General features: G+C 45.1%; 1 protein-coding gene across 1 annotated transcript in view; it reads right to left on the reverse strand.

The window, feature by feature from the left end:
- TTC39C (tetratricopeptide repeat domain 39C) overlaps positions 1-20987 on the reverse strand; it is a 106059-nt gene extending 85072 nt beyond the window's left edge. The window contains exon 1 of the mRNA XM_032859749.1: positions 20745-20987. Coding sequence (XP_032715640.1) covers positions 20745-20908 — 164 coding nt within the window. The 5' untranslated portion in view covers positions 20909-20987. The remainder of the gene's footprint in view (positions 1-20744) is intronic.
- Positions 20988-26825: the final 5838 nt, after the last annotated feature.

The raw sequence follows: 26825 nt of genomic DNA on the forward strand, positions 1-26825 counted from the left end.
CTCTCTCTAAAACAAATCTGAAGTGAATACAGCAAATATTAATATTGGTTAACTCTGAGTGTGAAGGACATCAACATTTTTATAGTACGCTGTATTTTTTCCTATGTTTAAAACACTCAGTGATTTAAAGAGAGAAAACAGTATCACATTTCCACTAAAATTATTAAAAGGTTTAATTTCCCTCCCTGCTGTAATAACTAAAGCAAAGCAGGGAAACAGAAGAGGGGAAAAGTCACTAACACATTTCACAATTACTAGCTATTCCTAACCTAGTAACAACAAAGGCCAAGACTCTCGTTGGACTGTGCATCAGAGAACTTGTCGCACCTACATTTGCTTGGCCTCTTTTGAGCTAGCAAAAGCACTCCTGCACCTTCTCCCACGCTGTTCCACTCTGCTAAGCCGCTAGCTGGATGCTTTCTATACTGCTCAGCCATTATTAGAGCCCCATCACACACAGGCTCTCAGCAAAGTGGAGCCGAGTGCTCTCCAAAGCCAACAGCGTTCTTTTCCCTGCTAGCTAATCAATGCTAATCCCGTCATCCAGGGAAATAACCGAGTTTTTGCTATAATGGACTACAGTGCAGACTGTTAGAAGCTACAATTAGCCGTGCTTTTAGCCCTGCCAGAAAGTTGGTGGGCTAATTTTGCAGCAATGATCATTTTAACGGATGGTCTTAAGAATCAAACAAGTCATCAATTATGAAATGACAGCTATAAATCGAAATTTCCTTTTCCAAAAGAATTACTTCTGCTCTTCCCTCTCTGGGTAATTTGACAGTCCCTCAGCTCTCCCCCATTTTTTCTTGAACTCCATTCACTGCATTTCGCTACTATATTTAATGAGAATTCCACTAACATCAGTTTTGCATAGCGCTTCCTACAACCTACATTTCCTTTTTAACAGCCCTAAACAATCAGAAATTTAGAATGTAGCCCAGAAAAATAAGGTACTACTATTTCAAATTGCTGTCTAAAATTGTTTTATACACATGCGTGCCCACAAAATACACAACATAGTAGAAACTCCACCAATCTCCAGATTAACCAACATCAGAGGCGCAAACACAGATGCCCCCTCCCACCTACTGAACACTCAAGCTAGGGGGCTCTCGTCTCGTGCCTACTGAGATTCGCTGGGGGACTGTTTCTAAACACGTTTGTACCTACTGATTTTATTACTGCAGTGATATAATTCATTGCAATCATGCAAATAGATGAAATAAGGGCACGAAAGAAGTATGACATGGATGAAAAATAATTTAATGTTTTTGAAAAGACTGATGAAGGCAGAGGACTATAAAGATTCCTCTTGAAAAAAAAAAAAAAAGACAAAGATTCCTCTTGGATTAATGAGTGTGAGGTAATAACCACTTGAAAAACTAAGGAGCGTCCACCCAGATCCCTGGGGCTTCAATGTCTGGCTCTACTTCTAAAGCCCCTGATACTGAAAATCACAGGAATGCATTTGAGGTGTAGTTTTGGCAAGAAAGCCAATTTGAATCAGTAGTAGCCCAATCACAGTGGATAAGAGGCCACCCCTATAGTCAACTAGCTACCTCAAGTCCTTTTCCAATATTCAATACCACACACATTGCTTTCCCAAGAGAGTTAAAACATTTGGAGTAACATTTCCCAATTTATAACAGTTTCTTTACCAATCTGGCATATTACTTAATCCTTCCAGTGTGTTCCTCTTTCTCTATTCCTACTCTCTCAATGACAGCACCATGTAGCTAATGACCCCAAACATTCTCAATGGTCTCAACAACCAAAAATTAAACCAAAGCCAGATGGTCCCATTGATTATACCTCCTAAAACCTCTCACCTGTATCATCACAGTCTGGACAGCCCCCACATGGTCTACAACGAGGACTGCTACCTCACTTGTTTTCTGACCTCCAGATTTAGTGTATGCCCCAGAATTAGTTTTCTAAAACAAAATCTTGTCACTCTTCTGCTCAAAAACCATCAATGGCTCCCTATTGCCCAAGAGGCAGGGCTAAAATTCAATGGTTCCACCTACTTTACTGGCATCAGCTTCCAGCACTGCTTTTAATACACATCTCTATGTGTGGCTAGGGGGCAGCCCGCCCTGGGGTATGAAGCATGCTGAGTCAGCGGCTACTCCTCATCTGAGAGCCCCAGGCTACTTCCCTCCTTATCCTCAAGGCACCTCCCCTGACACTTCCCTAATTCCAGGGCCCTGGGTTCAAACTCTACCCTGCCAAGTGAGTGGGCTTAAAAAACGATCCGTCTCGGGGCACCTGGGTGGCTCAGTGGGTTAAACCCTCTGCCTTCGGCTTAGGTCATGATCCCAGGGTCCTGGAATCAAGTGCCCCCCCCCCCCGCCCAATCAGGCTCCTTGCTCAGCAGGGAGCCAGCTTCTCCCTCTGCCTGCTCTGCCTGCCTCTCCCACATCCTTGTGCTGACAAATAAGTAAAATCTTCAAAAAAAAAAAAAAAAAAAAAAAGACTGAACAACACATTCAACATAGTACCAGAAGGCATCCAAAATAGGGATAAGTGAAATTATCCTTAGTGTGTAGAAAATCCCCAAAATACCACAAAAATGTTAGAATAAAATTCTGCAAAGTATCAGGATACTGAATCAACACATAAAAGTCAGCTGCATATCTATATATTAACAATGAACAATCTGAAAAGGAAATTACAAAAATAATTCCACTTACCATGGCATCAGACAGAATAAAATATTTAGGAATAAACTTAACCAAGGAGGTCAGGAATTCCATACTAAAACCTACAAAACATCCTAAAAGAAACTGAAGACAACCAAGTAATGGAAAGGCATCCTTCATCATGAATTATATTGCTGAGATGTCAATACCACCCAAAGCTATCTACAGATTCCATGCCCTCTCCATTAAAATCCCAATGATGTTTTTCAAACAGAAAATTTCACCTTAAAATTCACAAGGAAAAGTCAGTGGATCCTGAATAGCTAAAATGATCTGGAAAAAGAATAAAGTTGGAGGTCTCATACTGCTGATTCCGAAACTTACTACAAAGCTACAATAATCAAAACAACATGGTACTGGCACAATGACAGACCTATAGACTGCTGGAATAAAACACACCAGAAATAAACCCTCCTGTATATGGTCGAGTGATTTTCAACAAGTGTGACAAGACCATTCAATCAGAAACGAGTCTTTTCAAGAATCAATACTGGAAAAAACTAGATAGTTACAAGCAAAAAAAAACGAAAAAAAAAAAAAAGTAGTTGAATGGCTTACCTTACACCATACATAAAAATTAACTCAAACTGGATATAAGTTTAAGAGCTAAAACCATGAAACTCTTAGGGAAGAAAAACACTGGGAGAAAGCTACATATCATTAGATTTGGCAAGGATTTCTAGGATGTAAACAGCAAAAGCACAAATGATTAAACAAAAAATAAACCAACTATGTCAAAATTAAACATTCCTCCATCAAAGGCCACCATCAACGGAGTGAAAAGGCAACTGGAACCCACTGATTAGGAGAAAACGTTTGCAAATCATAGCTGGTAAGGATTAATATCCAGAATATACAAAGAATTCCTATAATTCAACAAAAAAACCAAACAGCTGGATTAAAAAATGGGCAAAGGACTTGAATAGATATTTCACCAAAGAAGATGTACAAGTGACCAACAAACACTTGAAAAGAAGCTCAACATCAGAATCATTAGGGAAATGCAAATTAAAGCTACAAAATGAGATACCACCTTACACCCATTAAGATGGCTATTACCAAAAAAAGAAAGAACAAGTGTTGGCAAAGATGCAGAGAACTTAGAGTCCTTGGGCACTGTTGGTGGGGATGTGAAATGGTGCAGCCACTACGAAAAACAGCACGGCCGTTTCTAGAAATAGAATTATCATATGATTCAGAAATTCTACTTCTGAGTGTATACCCAAAAGAACAAATCAGGACCTCAAACCCATGTTTGCATGTCCATATTTTAGCAGCATTATTCACGATAATCAAAAGGTAGAGGCAGCCCAAGTGTCCATCAATAGATGGATACACAAAATGTGGTACATACATAGGCCATACATATGTACAAAATGTAGTACACACATACAGTGGAATTTTTTTTTAAAGATTTTATTTATTTACCTAACAGAGCACACAAGCAGGGGGAGCAGCAGGCAGAGGGAGAAGCAGGACCCTGCTGAGCAAGGAGCATGATGCAGGACTCAATCCCAGGACCCTAGGATCATGACCTGAGCCAGAGGCAGATGCTTTACCGCTGAGCCACCCAGGCAAACCCATACAATGGAATATTATTCAGCCTTAAAGAGTAAGGAAATCCGGATGCATGCTACAACATGGAGGATCCTTGAGGATATTATGCTAAGTGAAATAAGCCAGTCACAAAACAACAAATACTGTATGATTCCGTTTACACAAGGTACCTAGAGTAGTCAAATTCAGGGAGAATAGAAGTAGAATGGTGGCTACTGGGGGTGAGGGAAGAAAGGAACAGGGAGTTAGTGTTTAATGGATACAGAGTTTCAGTTTAGAAGATGAAAAAAGTTCTGGAGATGGACTGTGGTTACAGTTGTACAAGATAATTATACTTAATACCACTAAGTTATACACTTTAAAGATGGTTAAAATGGTAAATTTTTTCCTATGTTTCATAATTAAAGAATAATTTTAAAACATTTAAAATATTACAAATATATACAGAAATGAAAAAAAAAACAGTAAAACCAATTTAACAGGCTATCAATTACTTCTTTGTAAAAACCTATCAAGAATATCTGAACAGCACTTGCCTTCTTGTCATGTAACTTCTGCTACACATTGAGCTTTTTTGCTGTGCCTTGGTGAATTGTCATACTCCTAAGTGTGAATGAACATTTTAGTCTTTGGTGTGAAATGCCTGAGCCTTTAATGTGAAATTTTTTGCCTGCATCACCAACTCTGGGACATCTTCATCTTTTTCTTTCCATGGCTCTCCTCCTTTGTGTTGGTAAGAATGCCTTCACTAGGGGTGCCTGGGTGGCTCGGTTGGTTAAGCAGCTGCCTTCGGCTCAGGTCATGACCCCCGGGTCCTGGGATAGGCCCTGCATCGGGTTCCCTGCTCAGCTTCTCCCTCTCCCTCTGTCCGTCCCCACTGCTCCTGCTCTATCTCAAATAAACAAAATCTTAATTTAAAAAAAAGAAAAATACAGAAAGAATGCCTTCACTGGGCGCCCCATGGCTGCATGTGTCCTCTCGTGAAAGGTGTCAGGGACATTCTCACATTAGCTTTTCCTTCTAGAGCTCCATTTATGTTTGATCCAATTTCAACTCCAACTTCATCGTTTTTTGCAGCTCTTTCATCTTTGTTGGGCAATTCCCTCTTCTGGTCATCCAATTTAGTAAAATGTCATGTGGGTTTGTAGCTATGAGATGAAGAGTCCACATGAGGACCTATTCTGCGGTAATAGGTGGGAACCGAGGATCACAGGCAGACTCAGAAGTGACGCGGTTGCTGGTCATGACATGTGTCTGTCACACCTGTGGCGGGCTGTGGAGATAGCAGCTTATAACACTGCCACTCAGTCCAAACACAGACCCAACTGAAATCTGAATCCTGTTCCTTGGTCTTCTTTAACTCAACTCTGGTAACTGAAACCCAGGCATATCAGAACCAAGCAAAGCGAATGCTATTTCTGTATAATTACAAACCGAGAGAAGACGACCAGAGGAAAGGAACAGGATTCTTAGAGAACCTTGGAGAATCTGAAAGACGACTACAGTGGTTAAAGGTCAAAGAGGAAGGAAACAGCGCCACACTCAAGAGAAGGCTCTAGAAGGATACCACTGGCCAAAGCACCAATACGCTAAACAAAGGTTAATATGGATTCTAAAGCTTAAGACCAAAACCACTGTCAATTTAAAGCTACTTTACTTTTCCATGTTTAGATAAAGCATCCTATGAAAAAAGGAGCTAGGAGTTGACTTTGCAGCATGAGCTTACTTCGCTTTGTACAGCTATAGCCTATGAGGAACAAAACAAAATATTTTAAAATATAAGAAAATAAAAACGTCAGTCTGTACAAACCATGCAGAGCCAAGCCACACCAGAGCTCCTGTCAGAGGTTCTGGTCCTAACCCTGAGAGCAGGGGTAGGCTGTAGTAGTTTCCTGGGGCTGCTGTAACAAGTCACCACAAACCCGGTGGCTTAAAATGATAGAAATTTCTCTCTCCCAGTTCTGGAGGCCAGAAGCCTGAACTCGGGTTCGCTGGGCTGAAGTAAGCTGCGGGCAAGGCTGCACCCCCAGCCCCCCGGAGGCATTAGGGGAGAATCCACTCCCTGACTACTCCAGCTTCCGATGACTGCTGCCTCCCTGGGCTTAGGGTGGCCACCAACTCCAATCTTAAGACCAGCATCTCCAAATTTTTCTCCCCGCTCCCGTTTTCATACTGCCTTCTGCATGAAAAATGCCCCCTTGCCTCCGTCTTGCAAGGATATGCATGAGTGCATCGATGTCATCTGGTGAACCGGAGATCCACCTAGACGGTCTTCCCATCTTAAGCTTTAACTTCTCACACCTGCAAAGACTTCCTCTTGGAGGCTGCTAGATTAGGTAACACTCTGAAGTTCCAGGGACTCAGACATGGGTAGTCTTTTTATTTTCTTTGTTTTAATTTAAATTCAATTAATTAACATATAATGTATTACTGGTTTCAGAGGTGGAGGGCAGCGACTCCTTAGTCTTACATAATACCCAGGGCTCATTATATCACGTGCCCTCCTTAATAAGACCTACTTACGTATTCTTTGGGGGACCATTTTTCAGCCGACCACAGAGGCAACATAGTTAAACTCACACATTGAAAAGATCACCACGGTGGGGGTGGAGGAGGAACAGGGGATATAATGAAGACAGCTGGACTACTGCAGTGATCCGAGCCAGAGGTGGCTCGGACTAACTAGGTGGTTGGTGGTAGAGGTGGGGATGAAGAGAAGTGAATGGGAAGAGATACTCAGACATGAAGGTGAGTAAGAGGGAGGTGTCACGAGGGCCTCCTAGACTTCTGGCGTGCATAAGCTTGTTTCAAGTGGTGCCATGCACTGAGCCTGGGAGCACCAGTAGGCCGAACATGTAGGAGACCATCAAGCTTAAGAAGGGACGTGCAAGGTGCTGGGTAATGCTACAGACAGTAACAAGAAAGTTTCTTCTGGAGGAAGCGAAGGAAATAGCATACTCTGGGGATGGGGCCAGATCTTCCACTCAGTCTTTTTAACTTGGGCTCTATGAGCCTTTATGTGGTTACATACAAAGGGATAACCCTACTAGTTATCCTCAGGGCCTTGGAGAGAATTGGGATTAAGAAAGAAATTCGCATGACTCAGTGCACATTAACAGGAAGCACTGGTCACGCGCTTGATTACCACTGGCTGATTACCACCTGATTATCATTCTCTGTTGCTCTCTGCCTGCATGGCGGTAATGCAAAGACCAAGACTTGCATGATTACAAGACTGTAATACATCTAACTTTGTTCTGATTCTTCTCTAGCTTTGCTAATTCATATTCACTTATTGCTCAAGGTCTGATGCTCATTTAGGGTTACTGATACATTCTGAAAATAACTCTTCAGGCTAAATAAAGTCAACTTTTTTAGTTTTCCTAATTTTGTCATTAATGTGTATCGAATATCTTCCTAACTCATTAGCATTGGTTCCTGCTCTATCTTAAATCAAACAATTCAACCATGTCCATGCTATACCAATAGAGATCACCCAGACACATTTTATCAATTACCAAAAAAGCCTTTCCAACCAATCCTGAAAGAGGGGTTATTCTTAAAGTAACAAAATTGTTTTATTTTCTCATCTTTAAGCTATAATACGGTCCCTTTATTATGTGTGGCAATAATCCACAAACTGCATGAATACTTCAATTTAAGATTAAACATACTCAGCTGTTTCTACAAGCAATTCAAACACTATTTTACGTAATCAGAAATTTTAGATTTCTCTATTAAGAGACATTTCAAAGTAAAACTAGAGACTTACTCCTCATAATAAAGTTCTAGTAAACTAGTTCTTATTAAACAACTCTGAACTTCATATAAAAGTGTGGGCCACTCACCAAGGCAACTATATCTTCCTTCAGTTTTTAGTAGAGCCATTGGTCAAGAAAACTTCATTTGTGTTTTCTTCATCATTCCTAAGCATCCTTAACTATAAATTTAGGCTTGCACAGAAAGCTCTCTGATGAGGTCTGGTTTTATTTTACTCAGATAAAACTCAACATTCTTCTATGAAGAGAAAAGCTCACAGTTTTCAAGTTAGACGCAATTACTCTCTCTTATCAGCCAAACCCAGATCTGAGATGCCACACAAGGGCTATGGAGAAACACACAAACCATTCTCTCATTTCTTGCCCTTTTTATAATAGCAATGTCACCAGAACAAGAATCTCTAAGAATTCCAACATGACAGGTCTTGACAGTTGGCTAAACGACTTTAGACAGCCATTTCCCCTCTCCCATGGCCCTTTTTTTCTGTGCTACTTCAAGAGGAATAATTTCTAGCTCAATGTGTAATTTTGATAATTCAAAGTAATGAGTGTCTTGTCAATCATCAGTCCGAAAACCATTTAGATCTAGGTGGTTGACAGCTGAAGCGAATGGCGTTCCAGATAGAAACAAAACTTTCCTGGGCAATTAAACTGACAGACTTTGCTATAATGTGGAGGGGAAAGGCAGAAACCCAATTACTCCAACAACTGCAGGGCTGCAAAAAAGCAGCCCCATTCTTGCCTTGAACAGTTCAAGAGTCACAAGTATGCAGGTGAATTCAACCTGTTTCTTATAGACATAAAGAGGGCGAGCATAATTTACAAGATGCAAAGGTAAAGTCCTTTCTTGCAACAGAGGTCAATGGCAAAACATAACTTGAGATTTTGCAATTCAGTGTTTAGCATGGGGGGTGGGGAGCACTTGAAGGCTTGACAGTGACTCATTATACCAGGAACAATCCTAAAGAGGTCATGAAGCATGACCTTCGTTTAATCCAATTGTTTCTCAAAACCCGAATCTCTGTCATTTAGCAAATTCAGCTTGGATTCAGATACAAAACATCATTTTCCCTCATTTCCTGTCCTGTTAGGATAGCACCATAATTTTTACATGTGATAAAGAGAAAATGATACAGACGTTTACAAAATCTATTAATCTGGTGACGGTTACTTTACGGGATGAAAATCCCCACGGAGTAAAAACCTGGGGGGCTGCTGCAGAGGAGGCAAGAAAGCACAATGACAAGGCAAAACGCCTCTATCGACATGGCGAGATGGCCAAAGCAGGAAAGGCAGATCGTGCCGTGAACTGTCAGAGCTCAGAGACGCGCATCACCGTCAGACTCCAGGTCTCCCGGAGCCACACCCAGCAAGGAACAGGATGGGGCGATCGAGCATGTAGGGACAGGCTCAACTGACATGTATTATGGGATGCAGCTGACATCGCAGTGGAGGGTGGGACCGGGGAGAAAGCTCCATCTGTGTATTGAGGCACCTTATCTATGTGGCACACCACTAAATGGTACATGTGTGTTTCCTACTCGCTGCTTCTAAGTACAATGGAACAGAAAACCGTCATGAAGCACTCTGCCCTACTTCCTCCCCCTTGAGAAGAATCACTTCTGTGGTCTCCCTGGCCATGAAACTTCGGGGTAACTGCACCCTGACTTGTGGGGATTTGGCCCTTCTGTGTGTGTGTATGAGTGACCTACTTAGCAAAAACTTGTTCACTTCCTAGGAAGGATGTGAACCACAGACTGGTTTAGACCTGGGGATTAAACGTTAGAAAGACCTGGGTGGGGACGGGGCAGACCGAGTAGGGCTCTGAAATAGAGTCACCTAAGGCTGGAAAGGCACAGGTCCTGCAAGCTGGCCCCACTGTAAAGGGGTTCCTGGGGTTCTGCAAACCTACACGGAGAGAGGCAGAAAAACCAGCACTAGGATTCCTTCCTAGATCTCTCTGGGCCCTAGAAACAGATGTGTGTGTACACACGAGTGGAAAAGTGGGTGGGTAAGAGCAGTCACCCCAGGGGCCCAGCACCGGAGGAAAACCACCCCGGGGCTCTGCCCTGGCACCCGCGGTCACAGAAGCAATGGAGGCCCTGCCTTCTCCACCACGCTCCTCCAGCGGCAGCCATACCGGCTGGGGCAGCCACTCTTCAGCTATCAGCAGAGAGACCTCACCCCTGCACTGCTCCCTGCAGCCCCAGGATGCCAGTAGCAGAGCCCAAACTTTGTCTCAAGCCTCAGCCGCCGCAGCTCAGCGCCTCTCCACAGAGGGGTTTTGGAAATCCATGGGGCCATCTGGGGCTGCGGCAATGACAAGAGCGCAAGGGGCGGTGGACGTGAGGCAGCCGGAAACATGGGAGAGGCCCGCACAGGGTGCCATGTCCCACACAACTCCTGAACCCTACTTCCATGGGCACAAGAAGTACAAAGTCATGCGGCACGGTTTAAATAGGAGATTCGGTCACAATTTTAGAGAATTATGTCACCAGCAGAAGCACCACATGTGGCCCTGGGGCTGCCAGCCGGCGACAGCTACCCCAGCCTGAGTGTGTGCCTACCACAGGCCAAAACATAGCAGGGATGCTGAGCACTCCTATAAGCGTCCTGAAAGCCGAGCAGTTCTGAAGAGCCAGGAAATCCTGGATACCAAATATTTTTGTCAATATATTTCATTTTTCCCATCCTGTATTAAGAATCTGTCACACAGGTGCCTGGGTGGCTCAGTGGGTTAAAGCCTCTGCCTTCAGCTCAGGTCATGATCTCAGGGTCCTGGGATCGAGTCCCACATAGGGCTCCCTGCTCAGCAAGGAGCCTGCTTCTCCCCCCCTCTCTCTCTGCCTGCCTCTCTGCCTACTTATGATATCTGTCCAATAAATAAATAAAATCTTTAAAAAAAAAAAGAATCTGTCACACACTGAGATTTATCGCAAAGACTACATAAATGATTTGGGGTTTTATCCTTATTTTTCCATCCTACTCCAATACAGTCCTCAGGGGAAGCCCATCACACCCCAACTTCCCTGTAAGCTTTTTAAATTCATCCTCTAATCCTGGACTTCTGTTAAAGGTCTTGGTCTTCAAAGTACTTGACTTGGCAAGGGATTTAAAGACGGGAGACCTATTTTCTAAGACACATTGTCAGCACACATCCCATGTCCTAATGCAGGAAACTAATTATTCAGATGCTACCCTGACACAGGCAGCCCGGCTCATTGCAAAAATGTCACCCTTCCTCATTTGCTCGACTTCAACAGTGTTTGGCCTTGGCGTATTATCCCAGCTTCAATTAAGGTATTTTYCCCACTTTCTCTTAACATATACAGAGAAGTCTGGTCTATTACTTCTTTGATTTCAAACTTTACCTGCTCTCTCATTTTTCTTTTTCTTTTGTTTTTTAAGATTTGAATTTATTTATTATTCGACAGAGAAAGAGAGTGAGAGAGGAAATATAAGCAGGGGGAATGGGAGAGAGAGAAGCAGGCTTCCCACGGAGCAGGGAGCCCAATGCGGGACTCGATCCCAGGACCTGGGATCATGACCTGAGCCAAAGGCAGACGCTTAACAACTGAGCCACCCAGGGGCCCCTATCATTTTTCTACTATGGAATGGCTTCTGAACTTTTCTTAAATCCAAATGTATTCATTACAAACAGGTGCCAGCACTCACTTCATCATCTGATGCAGGCATAGTGAGCATTTTGAAACATATGTAGTTTATGCTTTTTATACTTCTCCTTTATAATATGGACCTTTAGACATTGTGTGAACAGGTCACCTGTCAATTTTATTTTAGGATCATAGGAGGGGAATTACAACACAGTTCTTATAAAAAGAAGGCATTAGATCTGATACAGTTGAGAGCCCCTGCTCTAGAACGTTTCCCTTCCCAGCCACCAAGTTCTTCCAAAGACAGTTCTTCCTGAAATTCAGGACAGGGATTTTGGGGTGGGGAAGCTGGAGTTCTGCCTTTTCATGCCATAGAGGCAAATAACACCAGAACATGGCATGCCACCACCACCCAGGGGTAGCCCAGAGCCTTGCAGGCGACTGATAAAACACCACAAAGATTGGCCAGTTAGGCTAGGCCAACTCTCAAGCACACATGACACTGAGCTGGGGACAGGGCACGCCAAGGACCACGATCCCCAGAGCTGCCGCTGCTTGGCCAAGCACAGCTGACACCTGGGGTCACTTCAGAATCAGCAGACCTCATCAGAGCCCTCCGCATTCCCTTTGATTGCCCCTGCCAGGACGAGTGTGCTCAGCGGCAGCTCTGCTCCCCACTGCGCACACACTAAGCACTGGGCAGCCCGGATGCACCGGAGGCAAGAGGCTGGAAGGCCAGACGGGTGTTCTGTGACCTGGTTCTAAGATGCAGAGCGTCAACTCAGGGGGCATGCTGGAGCACCTCCACGGGGTCAAGGGACATCAGGGCGGGAGCGAGGATAAATAATCAAGTTTTCCGAGCTCCTAAAGGGCACTGCCCCTGGGCTATACTTGCTGACTGGCAAATAAAGGGGTGCTGATATGCCCCTAAGACCCCTTGGACCTCACATTACTCCAGCGACCTCTGAAAGGCCAGGAACCTCAGATTGGGATGTGCACCAATCTCTACAATCTCAGCTCGCGCATAAGGACAGGCGACCATGGAAACACTGTGCAGACTTCACCAGTGCTGGAGAAAGAGACAGAAAGAGCCTGTAGGGCCACTGAGGTCTCCTACCACCTTGGATCAGTCAGAACAAATCAGCTTATACAAAATACCCCAGCATGATGGTGGGGAGGGGACAAAGGAGGAGTCAGGGAAGCAGACAGGTCAGACTACAGACATCCTATGCCAAGCCGGGACCCTTATCCTATAGAAGACTCAGAGCCACAAAGTGCCAAAAGCTCTGGGAGTCTCATTCTCTGGAGACAGACTCCCCGGTGGCTCATTGGGTGGCCTCTGGGCTTGAGGGTGTGGTCTGCATATTGCTGTCCTCCCACCCCCAAAATGGCTTTAGCAGCACACAGGCCAACCTCTCATATTGTAGAAGTTACAGAAGAACGACAGTATATTGTAGTGGGGAAACACACAGACCCTGGAGTCTGATGGTCTCGGGTCACACCCCGTAATTCCATTTCTCCATGTGACCTTGGACAGGTCGTTCAACATAACTGTGCCTCCCCGCACCCCGTGAGAGGGAGATAACAAGAGCACCCTGTCACAGAGCTGCAGCAGGATAAAATAAAGATTCAAGTCCCAGGAGCGGTGGCACGCGGCCTGGCATCCGGGAAGCACCAACTACTGTTTACCTCGAGGGGCTTACTTGGATGTGTATTAGGGAAAGTCAGCTACCCAAGCCAGTGATTTCACAGCTATTACAGCTGTGGACAAGACTAAGTGAAAAAGTGACTGTTTCTGAGGTCCACTGAAAGATAGTTAAGTAAGCAATAGCACCTTGAAGGACCTGCTTCTACCTTGGGTGTCCCACACATGGCAGATGCTGTGTAGGGGTTTTCTCCGTAATAACAGATCACCTTCCTGTAAGACAGGAGTAACTACCTGTTGTGTATATATATATTTCTTGTGTTCTGAAATCCTCGAGCAAGAAGGAGGAGATAGAGAAAGCAACCCCAGCTGAGGAAAAGGACTGAGACAGCAAACCATCAACCACCTTTACACACAAAACAAACAAAAAGCCCCTATTTCAATCTCTAAATCAGATGCCAGGAAGTCAGGACTTTCTCTTCTGTGGCAGCAAATTTATGGATAGTTTTATACAAAAATATGTTTTTGTAACTATGTATGGTGAGGGATGTCAACTAGACTCACTGTAGTGATTATTTCACAATAGATACAAATCATTTATGTTGCACACCTGAAACTAACATCTATGTCAATTACATTAAAAAAATTAAAAAAAAAAAAAAACCCACCATGCAGGCAAAGTCCTCAAAAACCAGGATGCATTTCTCCCATAATAAAAAGGCTTTCAGTGGTGACTATGTACCCAGGTTTGCGCACAAAGGCAATTCAATCCCAAATTGGACCTATGTACTGGCTGCACAGCACACTAAGAATTCGGGAAACAGAGTCAGTGGTGGAAAAGGTATAAGGCAGAGTTGGGTCCCCCTGCCCCCACCCAACCACAGCCCTGGCACGAGGCAATTTTGAAATAACAGGAAAACTCTTTGCTACACAGCCATCGACTTTCTGTATGCCTTTATACTTCTCAAGCCCTTCTCAGCGTTAGCCTTTTGAAAGTCCCACTGTTTTTGCTGGGGAAGGACAGTGACCATGGCAAGGAGCCCAAGGTACAAAAAAATGGGCCTACAAGAGCCTGAGCAAAAAGGCCTACACCTCTGAAATACGATGATGTGTTTGGGGATCTCCAAGTGGTTTCATGTAACTAGAACAGGAAGTGTTCTGCGCTTCAGGATTCATGCTCTCTTCCTTTATGCCTTCTTACCTTCACCCAAACTTCATTTCACTCAGTACAAGTCCTCGAACTAGGGTGGGGACAAATCTCCCAGCACTACCTTTTAACGCAGCCTGCGGGACCCAGAGCACACAGATTCTTCTAAGTGTTCATATCTTTAACTTTGTGGGCTTGTGGTTGCACGTGTGCGCGCGCGCGCGCACACACACACACCCTGCAGTATACATACTCATTTTTCCTATTAATTTCCTATATATAAACTCTCCAATTAGTCTACTGGCAGTTGCATTTTTAAAAGGATCCCAATTAAACAAAATGAACCTTTAATGAATCAGGACTTTTCCAGAAAACGCAATGATTGGGGGGAAAAAAATATGAGCTTTTTTTTTTTTTAAACACATACAGCCCTAAGTTGAGAAGGATGCAAAAAGGCAACAGAGGAGCTTCCTGTCTTTCCTGCCAGTTCCCTTACATCATTTCTGCTTTTCATTGCTTCTCCTTTTCTTCCATTTCTGCACCAATGGACTCTCCAGAAATTCCAGCAACAAGACACAAACATGCTCCTATGTAGGAACAGCCAGACATGCAGAAAAGACAGGCGGCCTACAAGCTCTTCCCATCCTCTAAAGCACCTGCCACAGCTTTGGGCAAAGAGGCTCAGGTACCTATTGGTCCAGGTCTCTTACACAGGCCTTTTGAGTTTTTCCAGCCAGAACTCTGGTTTGTATCAAGGGTCAATGATTTTTTTTCTGCAAAGGACCGGAGAGTAAATATTTTAGGCTCTGTAGGCTACATGGTTTGTCACAGCTATTCATTACTGTTGCTGTATTGCACAACAGCCACAGAAAAGACAAAATCAAGTGACTGTGTCCCAATAAAACTTTATTTACAAAAACAGCCGGCCAGATCTGGCCCAGAGGCCACCGCCGGCAATCCCTGGATTATACTGAGCCAGCTCTATGACAAAACTGGCTCTGTAATCAACATGCTCACAAATGAGACGCAGGTCATAAGGCTTTGTCATATAAGCATTAATCGTATTAAAGGATTTAGGATCCAAATTTTCATTTTAAACATAAACATATTACCAACCATGAATTTTTCTTGCCTTTTAATAAATTTTGGCCATCTTTAGAATTTAAAATGCTTAAGAAAAACATAACCCATATAATACCAACTACCAATTCTATAGCAAATCCATATTTATTTATGGATATTTATCCTCAATGAACATGCTTTAGAGCCACTACAGGCTTCCTGTTTAAGCGGACCGTGATTTTTTAATTATGACTTTTTAATAACACCTACAGCCAGAAATTGGTGGTAGTGTTGGCAGGGGAAGAACGGCCTGTGTTGTAAGGTCAGAAAGAACACCAGGAGTTAAAGCAGGAGGAGATGGTGGCGGCACCAGGGAGAGGAGGGAGATAAACGTCCAGCCTGGGAAAGAAGGACGACATATTTCAGTTTGGGCAGGAGCTCCAGAGGTCTCCGGTCTTCCAGCTCAATGTGCTTCCCCTCTCCCGCTAGTTCTCCAATTAAAAATATTGCAAGTCAAAAAGAGAAAAAGGCACCAAGAGTTAATTACGGACATGAGGGCCACGGTGAGGAACACCACGGGGAGGAACACGGTGGTCACACAACATGAGCTGACGGGACGACCAGCAGCAAAATAACCCCAGAAACCAGAGCTCTCAGGAAACACGGACCGACCAGAGATCCGAGACAATGCCAAGTGTGGAACCAGCCATCCAACAGGACAATGTAATCACACCAACTGGTTTGCAGCATTCACCCATTTCACAGCTCCATGTGGGTTTTCCACAGTTTCCTGGACTTCACTTCCACCTGCCACAAACTCCTCCCAACTCCTCCCCTACAGTGATGCCCAGACAGCATTTCCTCCACAAAAGTTTCCTTCCTGCTGAGTTAGTCCTCCTGCTCTCCACTCCCACAGGACACAGCGGGACCCAGGGAACATCTCCCGTTCCCCACACCCCTGCCAATTGTACCTATACCACAGCACCTGAAATCCAGGGCCTGTTCCTTGTGCACGTAACGATCCCCTATTTTATCATGTGTCCGAGTACCTAAAGCTCTGAGTCTCTGTCGCACTCGTGGAACATCATTTGGGGGCCGGGGGCAGAAGGGGAGTGAGCGCTGCTGCTTTAGATCACTAAGCCCAAAGACCAACGCCAGGAATTTGGTATCAGGCAGTCAGTATCATGAAGGTACCAAGTTGTGACCTTAGGCTCAAAGCAGAAAGGCCCCACGGCAGCATGCATCCGTCTCGACCTCTGGAAACACATCCCCAAGTGCATGATGGGGTCTCAGCACCAACAATAGGGCACCTTGTTACATTATTACTACAGTACACAATAGAAGGGACAGTTATATTCTGAAATCCCAACTAAGGAGCCTCTTACAGCTCAAAAGAAAGACTCTGCTGTGCATATATTTCTAATTCCTATACGTCGGGTATCTAAAAGACACAATCCAGGCTCTTCATTAATTCAGAATGTCCTTCATAATAGGTTTCTATAAAGTAACCATTTCTCCTCATTCCATAGCTGTTGATGAAACTTTTATCAGGCTAGTGAGGCGGCATGAGAAAATGACCTTCTTGCTTTAATACAAACGTTATTGTTACATGAGATGCAAAATACGTTTCTACTGTTAAACCAGGAGGATAAGCTTCTGGAAGGTTTACTCCTAGGGAAAAGATGGTCTTCTGTGACAAAACAATCCTAAGAAAGGAGAAAGACAAACAGCTTTCTCTTCTGTAAACAGAGCAGAGAAGTGTTCCTAGAATACTTTTAATAAAGTCACTAACTTTCCCAGCAAAGCCATTCAACTCTGGAACACAAGACACTTTTCCCAGTACAGAGCAGGATCTAAATCTTTCATACGCTCTATGCGAAGTTCACCTTAAATCTAAAAGCTACCTGCACACAGGATGTTTCTCCCTTCTGCTCAAACTATGCCATCAAGAAGCAAGCACAATAGTGGGGAAGGCATCATGTATACAGCTAGCTAGCGTTTACTGAGGGTTTACGGCGGGCCAGCTACCACGGAGTCTTTCTTTTAATCCTAACAACCACATTAAGATGTACACTACTCCCATTTTATAAGTGAGGAAGCAAATTTTGGGTAACCAAAGTCAGCAGCCACAATAAGTAGCAAAACTACGATTGTAAGCCTGGTTACAGGATCCTGGTCCACAGCCACACCTCTACACAACCCTGTCTGCCAAAATACGGATCAGCAGCACACTTGGGAGGTGGCAAGAATGCCAGGCCGTCCCACATCACGAACAAATTAGATGGATCAAGGGAGAGCTCATGGCATATCGCTACCACTTCTCCCCCTTAAGAAAGTCTGAATTACTGGAAAATAAGGTCAGAAAGCAAATCCTAAAATACAGTTGATCCTTGAACAGTGTGGGGGTCAGGGGCACCAACCACATGCAACTTTTCACTCCCCAAAAACTTAACTGCTAGTGGCCAACTGTTGACCAGAGCCTTACCGAAAATATTTTATTGTATTACATACTATATTCCTATAATAAAGTAAACTAGAGGAAAATTTGTTAAGAAAATCACAAGGAAGAGAACCGTGGGTGGCTCAATCAGTTAAGCATCTGCCTTCGGCTCAGTTCGCGATCCCAGGGTCCTGGGATCAAGCCCCACATCGGGCTCTTTGCTCAGTGGGGAACCTGCTTCTTTGCCTGCTGTTTGCCCTGTTTGTGCTCTCCCTGTCGGACAAATAAATTCTTTAAAAAAAAAAAAAAAAATCACAAGGAAGCAAAAATACATTTACAGTACTATTAAAAAAATCCACATGAAAGTAAATCCATGCTGTTCAAACCCATGTTGGTCAAGGGTCAACTGTATAATAATTTTAGTGAGACAAGCAGAATGAAATAATGAAAACAGCCCTGACTTAGAACGGCTAGACCTGTGTCCTGGTCCATGCTAAACACGGAGACTCAAGCCCCTCATGATAAAATTGTATAATACAGTTCACCCTTTTGTTGTCATCAGAATAGTGAGAATAAAAGTGATAATATGCCAGCACTGTGCCAGGCAGAAAACGGATACTACAATAGTTTATTTCATTTTTTATTTTCAAAACACAAGTAGGGGCACCTGGGGGTGCTCAGCCGGTTGAGTGGCAAACTCTTGATTTCAGCTCAGGCTATGATCTCAGGGTCATGGAACTTGGGTGCCCTGGCTCAGTGGGGAGTCTGCTTCTCTCCTTCTCCCTCTGCCCTTCCCCCTGCCTGTCCGCTCTAAAATAAAATGAATCTTTAAAACACACACACATGTAGACAGCTCCTGTCTATACTATAAATCCTCCCTGGACACCTCTCCCTCCTCTACCCTCAATATACTCACCCACAGAGAAACTCCTTTTAGGTACATCTGTTTCTGTGAAAACATCATTCTCCTATCACTCATAATCTGCCCGCTTTTAACAGCACATACGATTGCCTAGATAACAGTATTTTTGCCTTATTTCAGGCTTTCAATATACAGAAATCACAAGGTACTATTTAAGTACATGAAAGCAGTTTAGAAAAAAATGTTAAAACAAGTAATATAGCAATTCAAAAGCAAGAAGCATTGAAATAGACAAGCACTGTATTTTGATCAGCAACTAAAGAGTAAATTTGACTCAGGCTTTCTCCAGTCTTCTCTCAGACAACACAAACTGGTAATCTAAAATAATAATAATGGGGCACCTGGGTGGCTCAGTGGGTTAAAGCCTCTGCCTTCGGCTCAGGTCATGATCCCAGAGTCCTGGGATGGAGCCCGCATCGGGCTCTCTGCTCAGCAGGAAGCCTGCTTCTTCCTCTCTCTCTCTCTCTGCCTGCCTCTCTGACTACTTGTGATCTGTCAAATAAGTAAATAAATATTTTTAAAATAAATAAATAAATAATAATAATAAATTAGCACTGTACCAAACACTCATGTCTGCTTTGCTTCATGAGGTACATTCTCAGACTGAAATCAGCTTGTAGCCTTTAAAAACAAAGTGGACTGAGTAAAGCTAAGATGTTTCCACTTTCAGTTTTTGTGATTTTTTTTTTAACAAACTGATTTAAGAGTCAGCTGTCTATAGTGAAGAGTTCATAGTTCCGAGATACTGTTTTGCCACTGAAAAGCGAAAGCTCCAACCAAAGAACCAGCAATCTCTGAAGTCGGAGTAAGTCAGGCGTCTCTACCTCCCCAATCCCTCTCATTTCCTTACAGACTGTGGCTCTAGATCACAGATGCACAACGGTCCCTTCATTCCTACCAAACCACCCAGGTCTGAAAAAGTGTGAAGCATGTGTCCCTTAGCCACCTACAGGGAAGTCGCTAATCAACACCCTGGAGACGCCTCACCACTGGAAGGACAAATCACAAACTCCGTTTCCTAAACCAGAAAGCAGATGCTTCTGGTCCCCAGTGAAACTGAAGGCTCCTCCCACTCACAGAAGAACGTTAACCAGGTTTCAGTTCTTTCGATTCATTTGTTTTTAAAGACGCATTTTTAAAAAGCAATTAACTGAGCACACGTGTTCCTCCTTCCCCCCTTACATATATTTACAGTCCCTCCATTTTCTTCAAGTTAGAGAGGTCCATGTACGTCCACTCGCTCGAAAGGCATTAGGAACTCATTTGGAGGACTGAGTTCTAGAAGACTGGCCGAGAGAGAGGTGAGCAAGCCGAGTTCGGTCGGCTGAGTTTTCTTTTTCATTCCAGCACTACCAGGCAATTACGCATGTTTCCAAACAAGAAAAGCGTTTGGAATGCACAACGATGCAAAGTAATGCGAGGCACAAGAAACGGGCACGATGCAGCTGGTGTGCTCCGTGTCACAAAGGCTGCTTGGGCACAGCACGGCGAGTCTGAGGCTTCCAGCTGCCTCCCATCGCATCCGGTCCCAGGTCCCCAAAACCAACGGGCTCCGGACCGGTGAGAGAGAAGCAGACAAGCACTGGGCGCCCCTCTCGAGGGACGAAAAAGTGAGGGGAGACCTGGGGGAGGTACGGGTAGCGGGGTCCCGCGGAGCCAAAGGACAACGGCACGGGGCTGGAACGGGGCGATGTGACAAAGGCGCAGAAACGCCGGCTGCAGCGCAGGCCGAGGGAGGCGACCTGGGCACAGGGGCCAGGGATTAGGGACCGACGGGAGGGGGAGGAGGCTGCTTGGGCCCGCGGCAGACCGCGGCGCGTGAGCCGGCCTGGAGGGGCGCGTGGCCGGGGCGGGGGAAGCAGAGCGCGTCGGTCACCTGTATTGTTTGAAAAGCTGGTCCGACTCCCTGAAGCCGTTGTTGAGCAGCATGTTGATGCCAGCCAGGGCCAGCTCCGCGTCCTGCAGTGGCGCCGCCGCCGCCGCCGCCGCCGCTTCTCCGTCGTCCTGCTGCCGCGGCCGCTGCTGCTCCGAGCCCGCCATGGGCGCGCGAGGCTATGCGCAGGGCCGAGGCGAGGTGGGGCGGCAGCTGCTTCGGCCCCCGCGCGATCGGAGCCCGGCTCTACCTGCCCGGAGCGGCGCGCAGCCGAGCCGGGCGGGGGAGGGGCTGGGCGGGCCGGGGCGGGCCGGGCGGGGGGTGCGGGGGGAGGAGCCGGGCGGGCTGCAGCGCGGCGGGGGACGTGAGCGCCCAGGCCGCCACCTCCCGCCGCGGCGGGGATTACTCAGCAGCCGCCCGCCCGCCTGCTCCTCCCGCTCCCTCCGAGACGCCCCCTTCGCGCGGGCACCCAAGTGGAATCTGTTTCCGGGTGTCTCTCACCCCGACGAGCCGGGGCCCGAGCGGCCGCCGCCCCTGCTGCCTGCAGCCCCCACCCCCCCGGCCCGGATCCCCACCCCGCCGCCCTGGGCCGGCGCGCCGAGCCTGCTCGGACACTCGCGAGCCTCCGAGGCCCGGACTCTGGACTCTTTCCTCCGAAAGAGCCGAACCCGGGGGTCAGCGGAGAAACAAGCGGGCTTGAAAGGGGGACAGAGAACGCCAGCCGGGGCGCAGCGAGAGCGCGCGGCTGGAGACCACCTGGCCGCACGATACCCTGGCAGGCAACGCCTGAAACCCAGAGACCACCTGGCCGCACGATACCCAGGCAGGCAACGCCTGAAACTCGAACGTTATCCCGACCTTGGGGCCGACTCCCGAGCCCAAGATAGCCAATCCCCGAGGAGGTGAGAGGAGAGGGCGGGGCCCGAGGGCACCTGCGGGACAGCTGCGGGAGCCCTGCGCGGAGGAATTGGATCAGAGAGAATCCGGGATCCTGGTACGCACCCTTTCCGGCCGCCACCAACATTTTTGCCCCATGGGGCAAGAGGACAAATGGAGGCCAATGTGACATACACCTAAATATTTAAAGTTTATAAATTAAGCTCTTCAAGTGTTTTATTACCCTGACAATTACACTTTCATGCCAATGAAACAGGAAAATAAGTATAAAGCTATGGTTTATCATATGACCAAGTATAAGGAAAATGTCAAAGATGACCGAACTCAGTCATTGTTGCATATGTCTGACTGTTCTAATGATGGGCTGGTAATGTCTGCGTGGGTAACACTATGGAGTCAATTCACAAGTGATTTTTATGTTTTTCAATAATTTAAATTTTTCACCTTTATTTTAGCAAAATCACTAAATCCGTTGTGACAATCAAGACTAATGTCAGATCAGACCACCTTTCGTAAGTCACTGTCGTTCTTAGAGTGTGGTTTTTAAATTTCGGTTTGGAGAAATGGCTCGGCTGAAGCACTTAGAACTGAAACTGTTTTTAAAAATTAAAAAGCTGTTTTGGTTTAGAGATTCACCCGTTCACATACAGCATTATAACGAGATCCATATGATAAATTAGCACAGAAATACTTCAAAAATAATTTTATTTCATCATACAAGTTGCTATCACTCCTTGTGTGATTTGTGCCATGCCTTACAAGAATATCTAAACCCATGTAGTATTTCCAACATTCATATATTTAAGAGTAATGTGACCTGCGAGGTTAGCCAGGTTTTTTATCCAAGTACTCTTGGATGTAAAATAGTGTTAGATTCAAACATACTAATAATAAATAAAAAAGATTCCAGTATCAGCAGTGCCACAGATCTACATGGCATTCGTAGGCTGTAACCTTTGTTTTTCAGATATTGAGCAAGAGGTAAGCCTCATTGCCTTCGGGTCTGAACAATGTTCATCGTGAGAATGGGTGTTCAGGGTTCTAAATTCCCTGAAGCCAGCCCCAAGTGCCAGCTCCTGAGTGACAGAAGTGTCCTTGTGTTCTTTAACAAATTTTTGTGTCTGTGTCTTTCTCTTAGGTACTGTACTGGCCATGGGACTCTTGCCAGAAAGTATTCCCTGGTCACACATTGCCAGTGCTGACAACACGCCCAGTATATAAGCTTTCTGAACTTTGGATCTGTGGAACCATCTACCCCATAATCCTGAAACAATCTGGTCAACAAGGGAGAGAAGCCAAGAGGGCAATGCCAAACCTAGCACAGAGCCTGTACCTCACCTCCCCCCACACACCTGGAGAAGGCAGCCAAACCCAGTTCTCCATGTCTCTGACAAGGGGAGCCAAGGAATTGATGGCCCCATGGGCATTAACAAGTTGGATCTGGGACCCTGCTGCTCAGAATTTGTGGGGGGGGGATAAGCAAAATCAAATCAATCTGTCTCAGAAACCTAGCACAAATGCTTACACAGACTTAGTGAAATTTAGCTGTTGAGCAATTGGGGCAAGATCCAGTGCACTTGCCCAGCACCCCATAATAGGTGATATGGATAGAGGCTGACTCTGCCATGTAATTTACACCAGATATGTGCTGAATTGGATCTAGCCAAATGCCACGATTAGATTAGCAGCAGCATCTTGGATGGACATTTTCAAATATTTGCTCTGCAATGAGGGATTCAAAGAGGATTCAAAAACGGGGCTCACAACCCAGAATCGAGGCAATACATGACCCAGTAATTAGACCTGTGACAGCTGTAGTTGGCATTGACACCTCCCCAAGTTTCACCTGATAGGCAGGGAACGAAGGCTGCCGTGTTTTCTTCACTAGATAACAACAGCAGATAATGATGGCTGTTTAAGAGGTCATGGTATATATTACTTATAAAAGGAAGGAAAAAATCTAGATTACCAACACGTTACGGTGCCATACACCTGAAATGATGAGACTCTCAGCACCCTTTCGTAGCACTAAGGCACTCTTCAGTGCACTTGGCCACAGGCTAATAGGATTTACCCAGTGTTCCCTTTGGCAGGAGGAAGGAGCAAAGAAGAAGGAGGGAGAGGAAGAGGAAAAGAAAAGCTCTCAAATGGAGAGAAAAAGTGATTTCCTTTCTACATACCTCTTGTGGTATGTATCAGTATTTTGTGGATTTCATGAGAATTCATTGTGAAAATGAAACGCCAAGTCTAAATATTTATGAAAAGTTTTAGGTGTGTCTTATTTTTTACATGGTAGATTTTTTTTAAGTTAAGACATCTTGATTGCAAATAACAAACAAACAAACAAAAAAATCTGATCCAAATGGCCCAGAAAAGCAAATGTATTAGTTCACCAAGGGGACTTCCCCAAAGGAGGCTGGGCCAGGGCTGCAAAACTGTGAGTTGGACCCAGTTTCTCCAACTTTCTACCCCAGGGTTCTGCCACTTGGGTGCTTGGTTGGTCTATTCTTAGGCCTTTCTGTTCTGGTACCCAAACAGCTAGAAGTTTCCCAGGGCTACCTGCTTGCTTTTTCACATCCAGTAGCAAGGCATTACATTTTCAACACTTAATCCCAAATCCCCTAATTGAATCTCATTGGCTTTCAGATGCTTTTTTTTTTTTTTTTAATTTGAGAGAGACAGAGCAGGGGGCGGGCCAGAAAGGAAGGGAGAGAAGCAGACTCCCAGCTGAGCACGGAGCCCAGTAAGGGGCGCAGTTCCAGGACCCTGAGATCATGACCTAAGCCAAAATCAAGAGTACAAGGCTCTACCCAACGGAGCCACCCAGGTACTCATACTTGAACCAATCAATCTGGTTAAAAGGAGGGGGTTCACTATGACTGGATTAAGCCAATCAGAGCCTGGTCCCGGATCTGGGAAGTGGAACCAATTCCCCTGGCTGGAAAATTCTAGGTCCACTAAGAAAAGGAAGGTAGGAAATGGATGTCAGAGGGACAGCAAGCAACATTTCCTACTCTTGTCTTCCTAAACATGTTTTGAGGGTTTGGAATGGTTTTTTAAATGCATTTAGAGAATATGCTACCTTAAGAAATCTTGTTTTATGTGCTTAGGTCATATTAACATTTTTTAGGAATGCTGGTAACCATGCCTTGATGTATCTTTCTGGAAACCTGCACCATCCGTTGAAATAAATATAGGTTCGCAGAATGTCTGGAACTCTAAAATGGGGGAGGGCTGGGAAATTAATGTCACTGCATTTTCATGGTATGCTAGCTTTGCTATCAAACTCAGCCCTGTCACTCTACTGAAGGTGAGGGAAGATTGAGTTAACGGCTTTTAATTAGAAAGCACATCAGGGCAAGGGTTGGCATGTAAAACTGTAGAGCAGGCTCCGTCCTTTTCTATTCACAGGTGGGCCTCGGACTGACCTCTGAGTAGAGGAGCACGTGGTGGGCCCAAGGGAATCCAGCTGGCTGTTTCTCCAGCAGGTGGATGCCTCCAACAGGATGGACCACAGTGGGGACCACGAAGTAGGAGCTATATCCCCTTCAGACTGGATGCCTTCTCATCTGCTTTTCCCCAAACCGAATACCCAATGGACATAATATAGGTTGGAACAGGTATTTATTAGAGTTGAGATCATTGCTCTGCTGCGGTAGAGATCTGGGGTACAGCCGGGGAAGGCATCGTGTCCTTCCTCCAGAGGCTCAGCTCCCCCCGGGTAGCTCAAACAGTGAGGCCTCCTGCCCAAGTTGGGACTGCAAGGTGTTTGAGTGGGAGTTCAGCTCCTCTCTTGGTCTTCACAGAGTTTATCTCTTTCCCTCTCTTTCTCCGTTCCCATTCCTTTACGTTTCCTTCCGCATCCCCTGCCTTTAACTACCTCCTTGTTTTTCACTGACAGTTGCTGCTCCCTGGGTCTATTGCCCTCACTGCTCTTTGCAGAAATAATCAAGTCTCCCTCTCCCTTAGTACCTTTTCATGATTTGCACACTTTACAGCCTCTGGTCCACGTCTGTGACTTCTCTGTCCACTGATTGCTACTCCGTAAAGGAAGAAGTAGTCACTGCTTTCAAGGTCTGGGTTGGCTGAGTCCCCGGAGTGGGAAGCAAATGTGCTCAGGGCCTGTGGGGGAGGGCAGGGAAAGGTATCAAAAAGAGGTTTCATTTAGTACACTGGTGGACTTTCTCCTGGCATATCTGAAACCAAACTTACTGGGGCGCCTGAGTGGCTCAGTGGGTTAAGCATCTGTCTTTGGCTCAGGTCATGATCCCAGAATCCTGGGATCAAGCCCCGAATCAGGTATCCCTGCTCAGTGGGGAGTCTGCTTCCCCCTCTCCTTCTGTCCCTCTCCCTGTTCACAAGTACTCTCCTTCAAATAGAATCTTTAAGAAGAAATCAAAATTATCTTGCCACTATGATTAATTTCAATCTGGAATTTCCATTTTTATTTTAAAAAATTATTTTCCTTCTATCCATGTAACTTTACCTTATTGTTAACAATCCTGGCCTTATTATGCTAAGATGTTATTAAACCTTTCCCACATTAACTAATAACAAATGTCATATCCCAGTTCTTCTAACCACCAGGCTTCTCCCTGATTGAAGGAGAAAGGAATAGATACCTTTCAGTTCACCTAACCACATATGTGAATCTATTTTGGGTGGAAGCAGCAGCCTTGACATTTGCTTCTCGGAGTGGATTTGTTTCCAGATCTTAAAGTGTAGTCAGATTCCTAGGACTGTCTAGGGCACGTAATAGGTGCTCAACACCTGTTTGTTAGCTATGAACGGAATGAGTTGGAAGTACAGGGGGAAGGAGATTGTGCCAGGAGTCTAAATCGGAGATTATAATTCTGATTCTGCAGAACCATTAACTTTGTGACCTAGGGCAATTGGACTTAACCTCTTCTAAGGCTTAGTTCTCCCATTTGTAATATGAAGACAATCAGTACCTTCGAGGCAAGTAAATGAAATAGTGGATAGTGAATAGTGCATGCTGTAATGGCAAGATATTATCTGCATCCATACAATTAGTATTCTAATATAAATTAAAGCCAATTGATCCTTCTGTTTATATATTTACTTGTCAACGGTATTATCTTGAAATATCCAGCTACAAAAAAGTCTGTGCAAATAACCAGAGGTATCACATGGAGATGATTAATTTAAACCATTTCTACTGTAAAA

Source organism: Lontra canadensis, unplaced genomic scaffold (genome assembly GCF_010015895.1).
Source record: "Lontra canadensis isolate GAN:19392208 unplaced genomic scaffold, GSC_riverotter_1.0 scaffold17, whole genome shotgun sequence".
NCBI classification, from domain to species: domain Eukaryota; kingdom Metazoa; phylum Chordata; class Mammalia; order Carnivora; family Mustelidae; genus Lontra; species Lontra canadensis.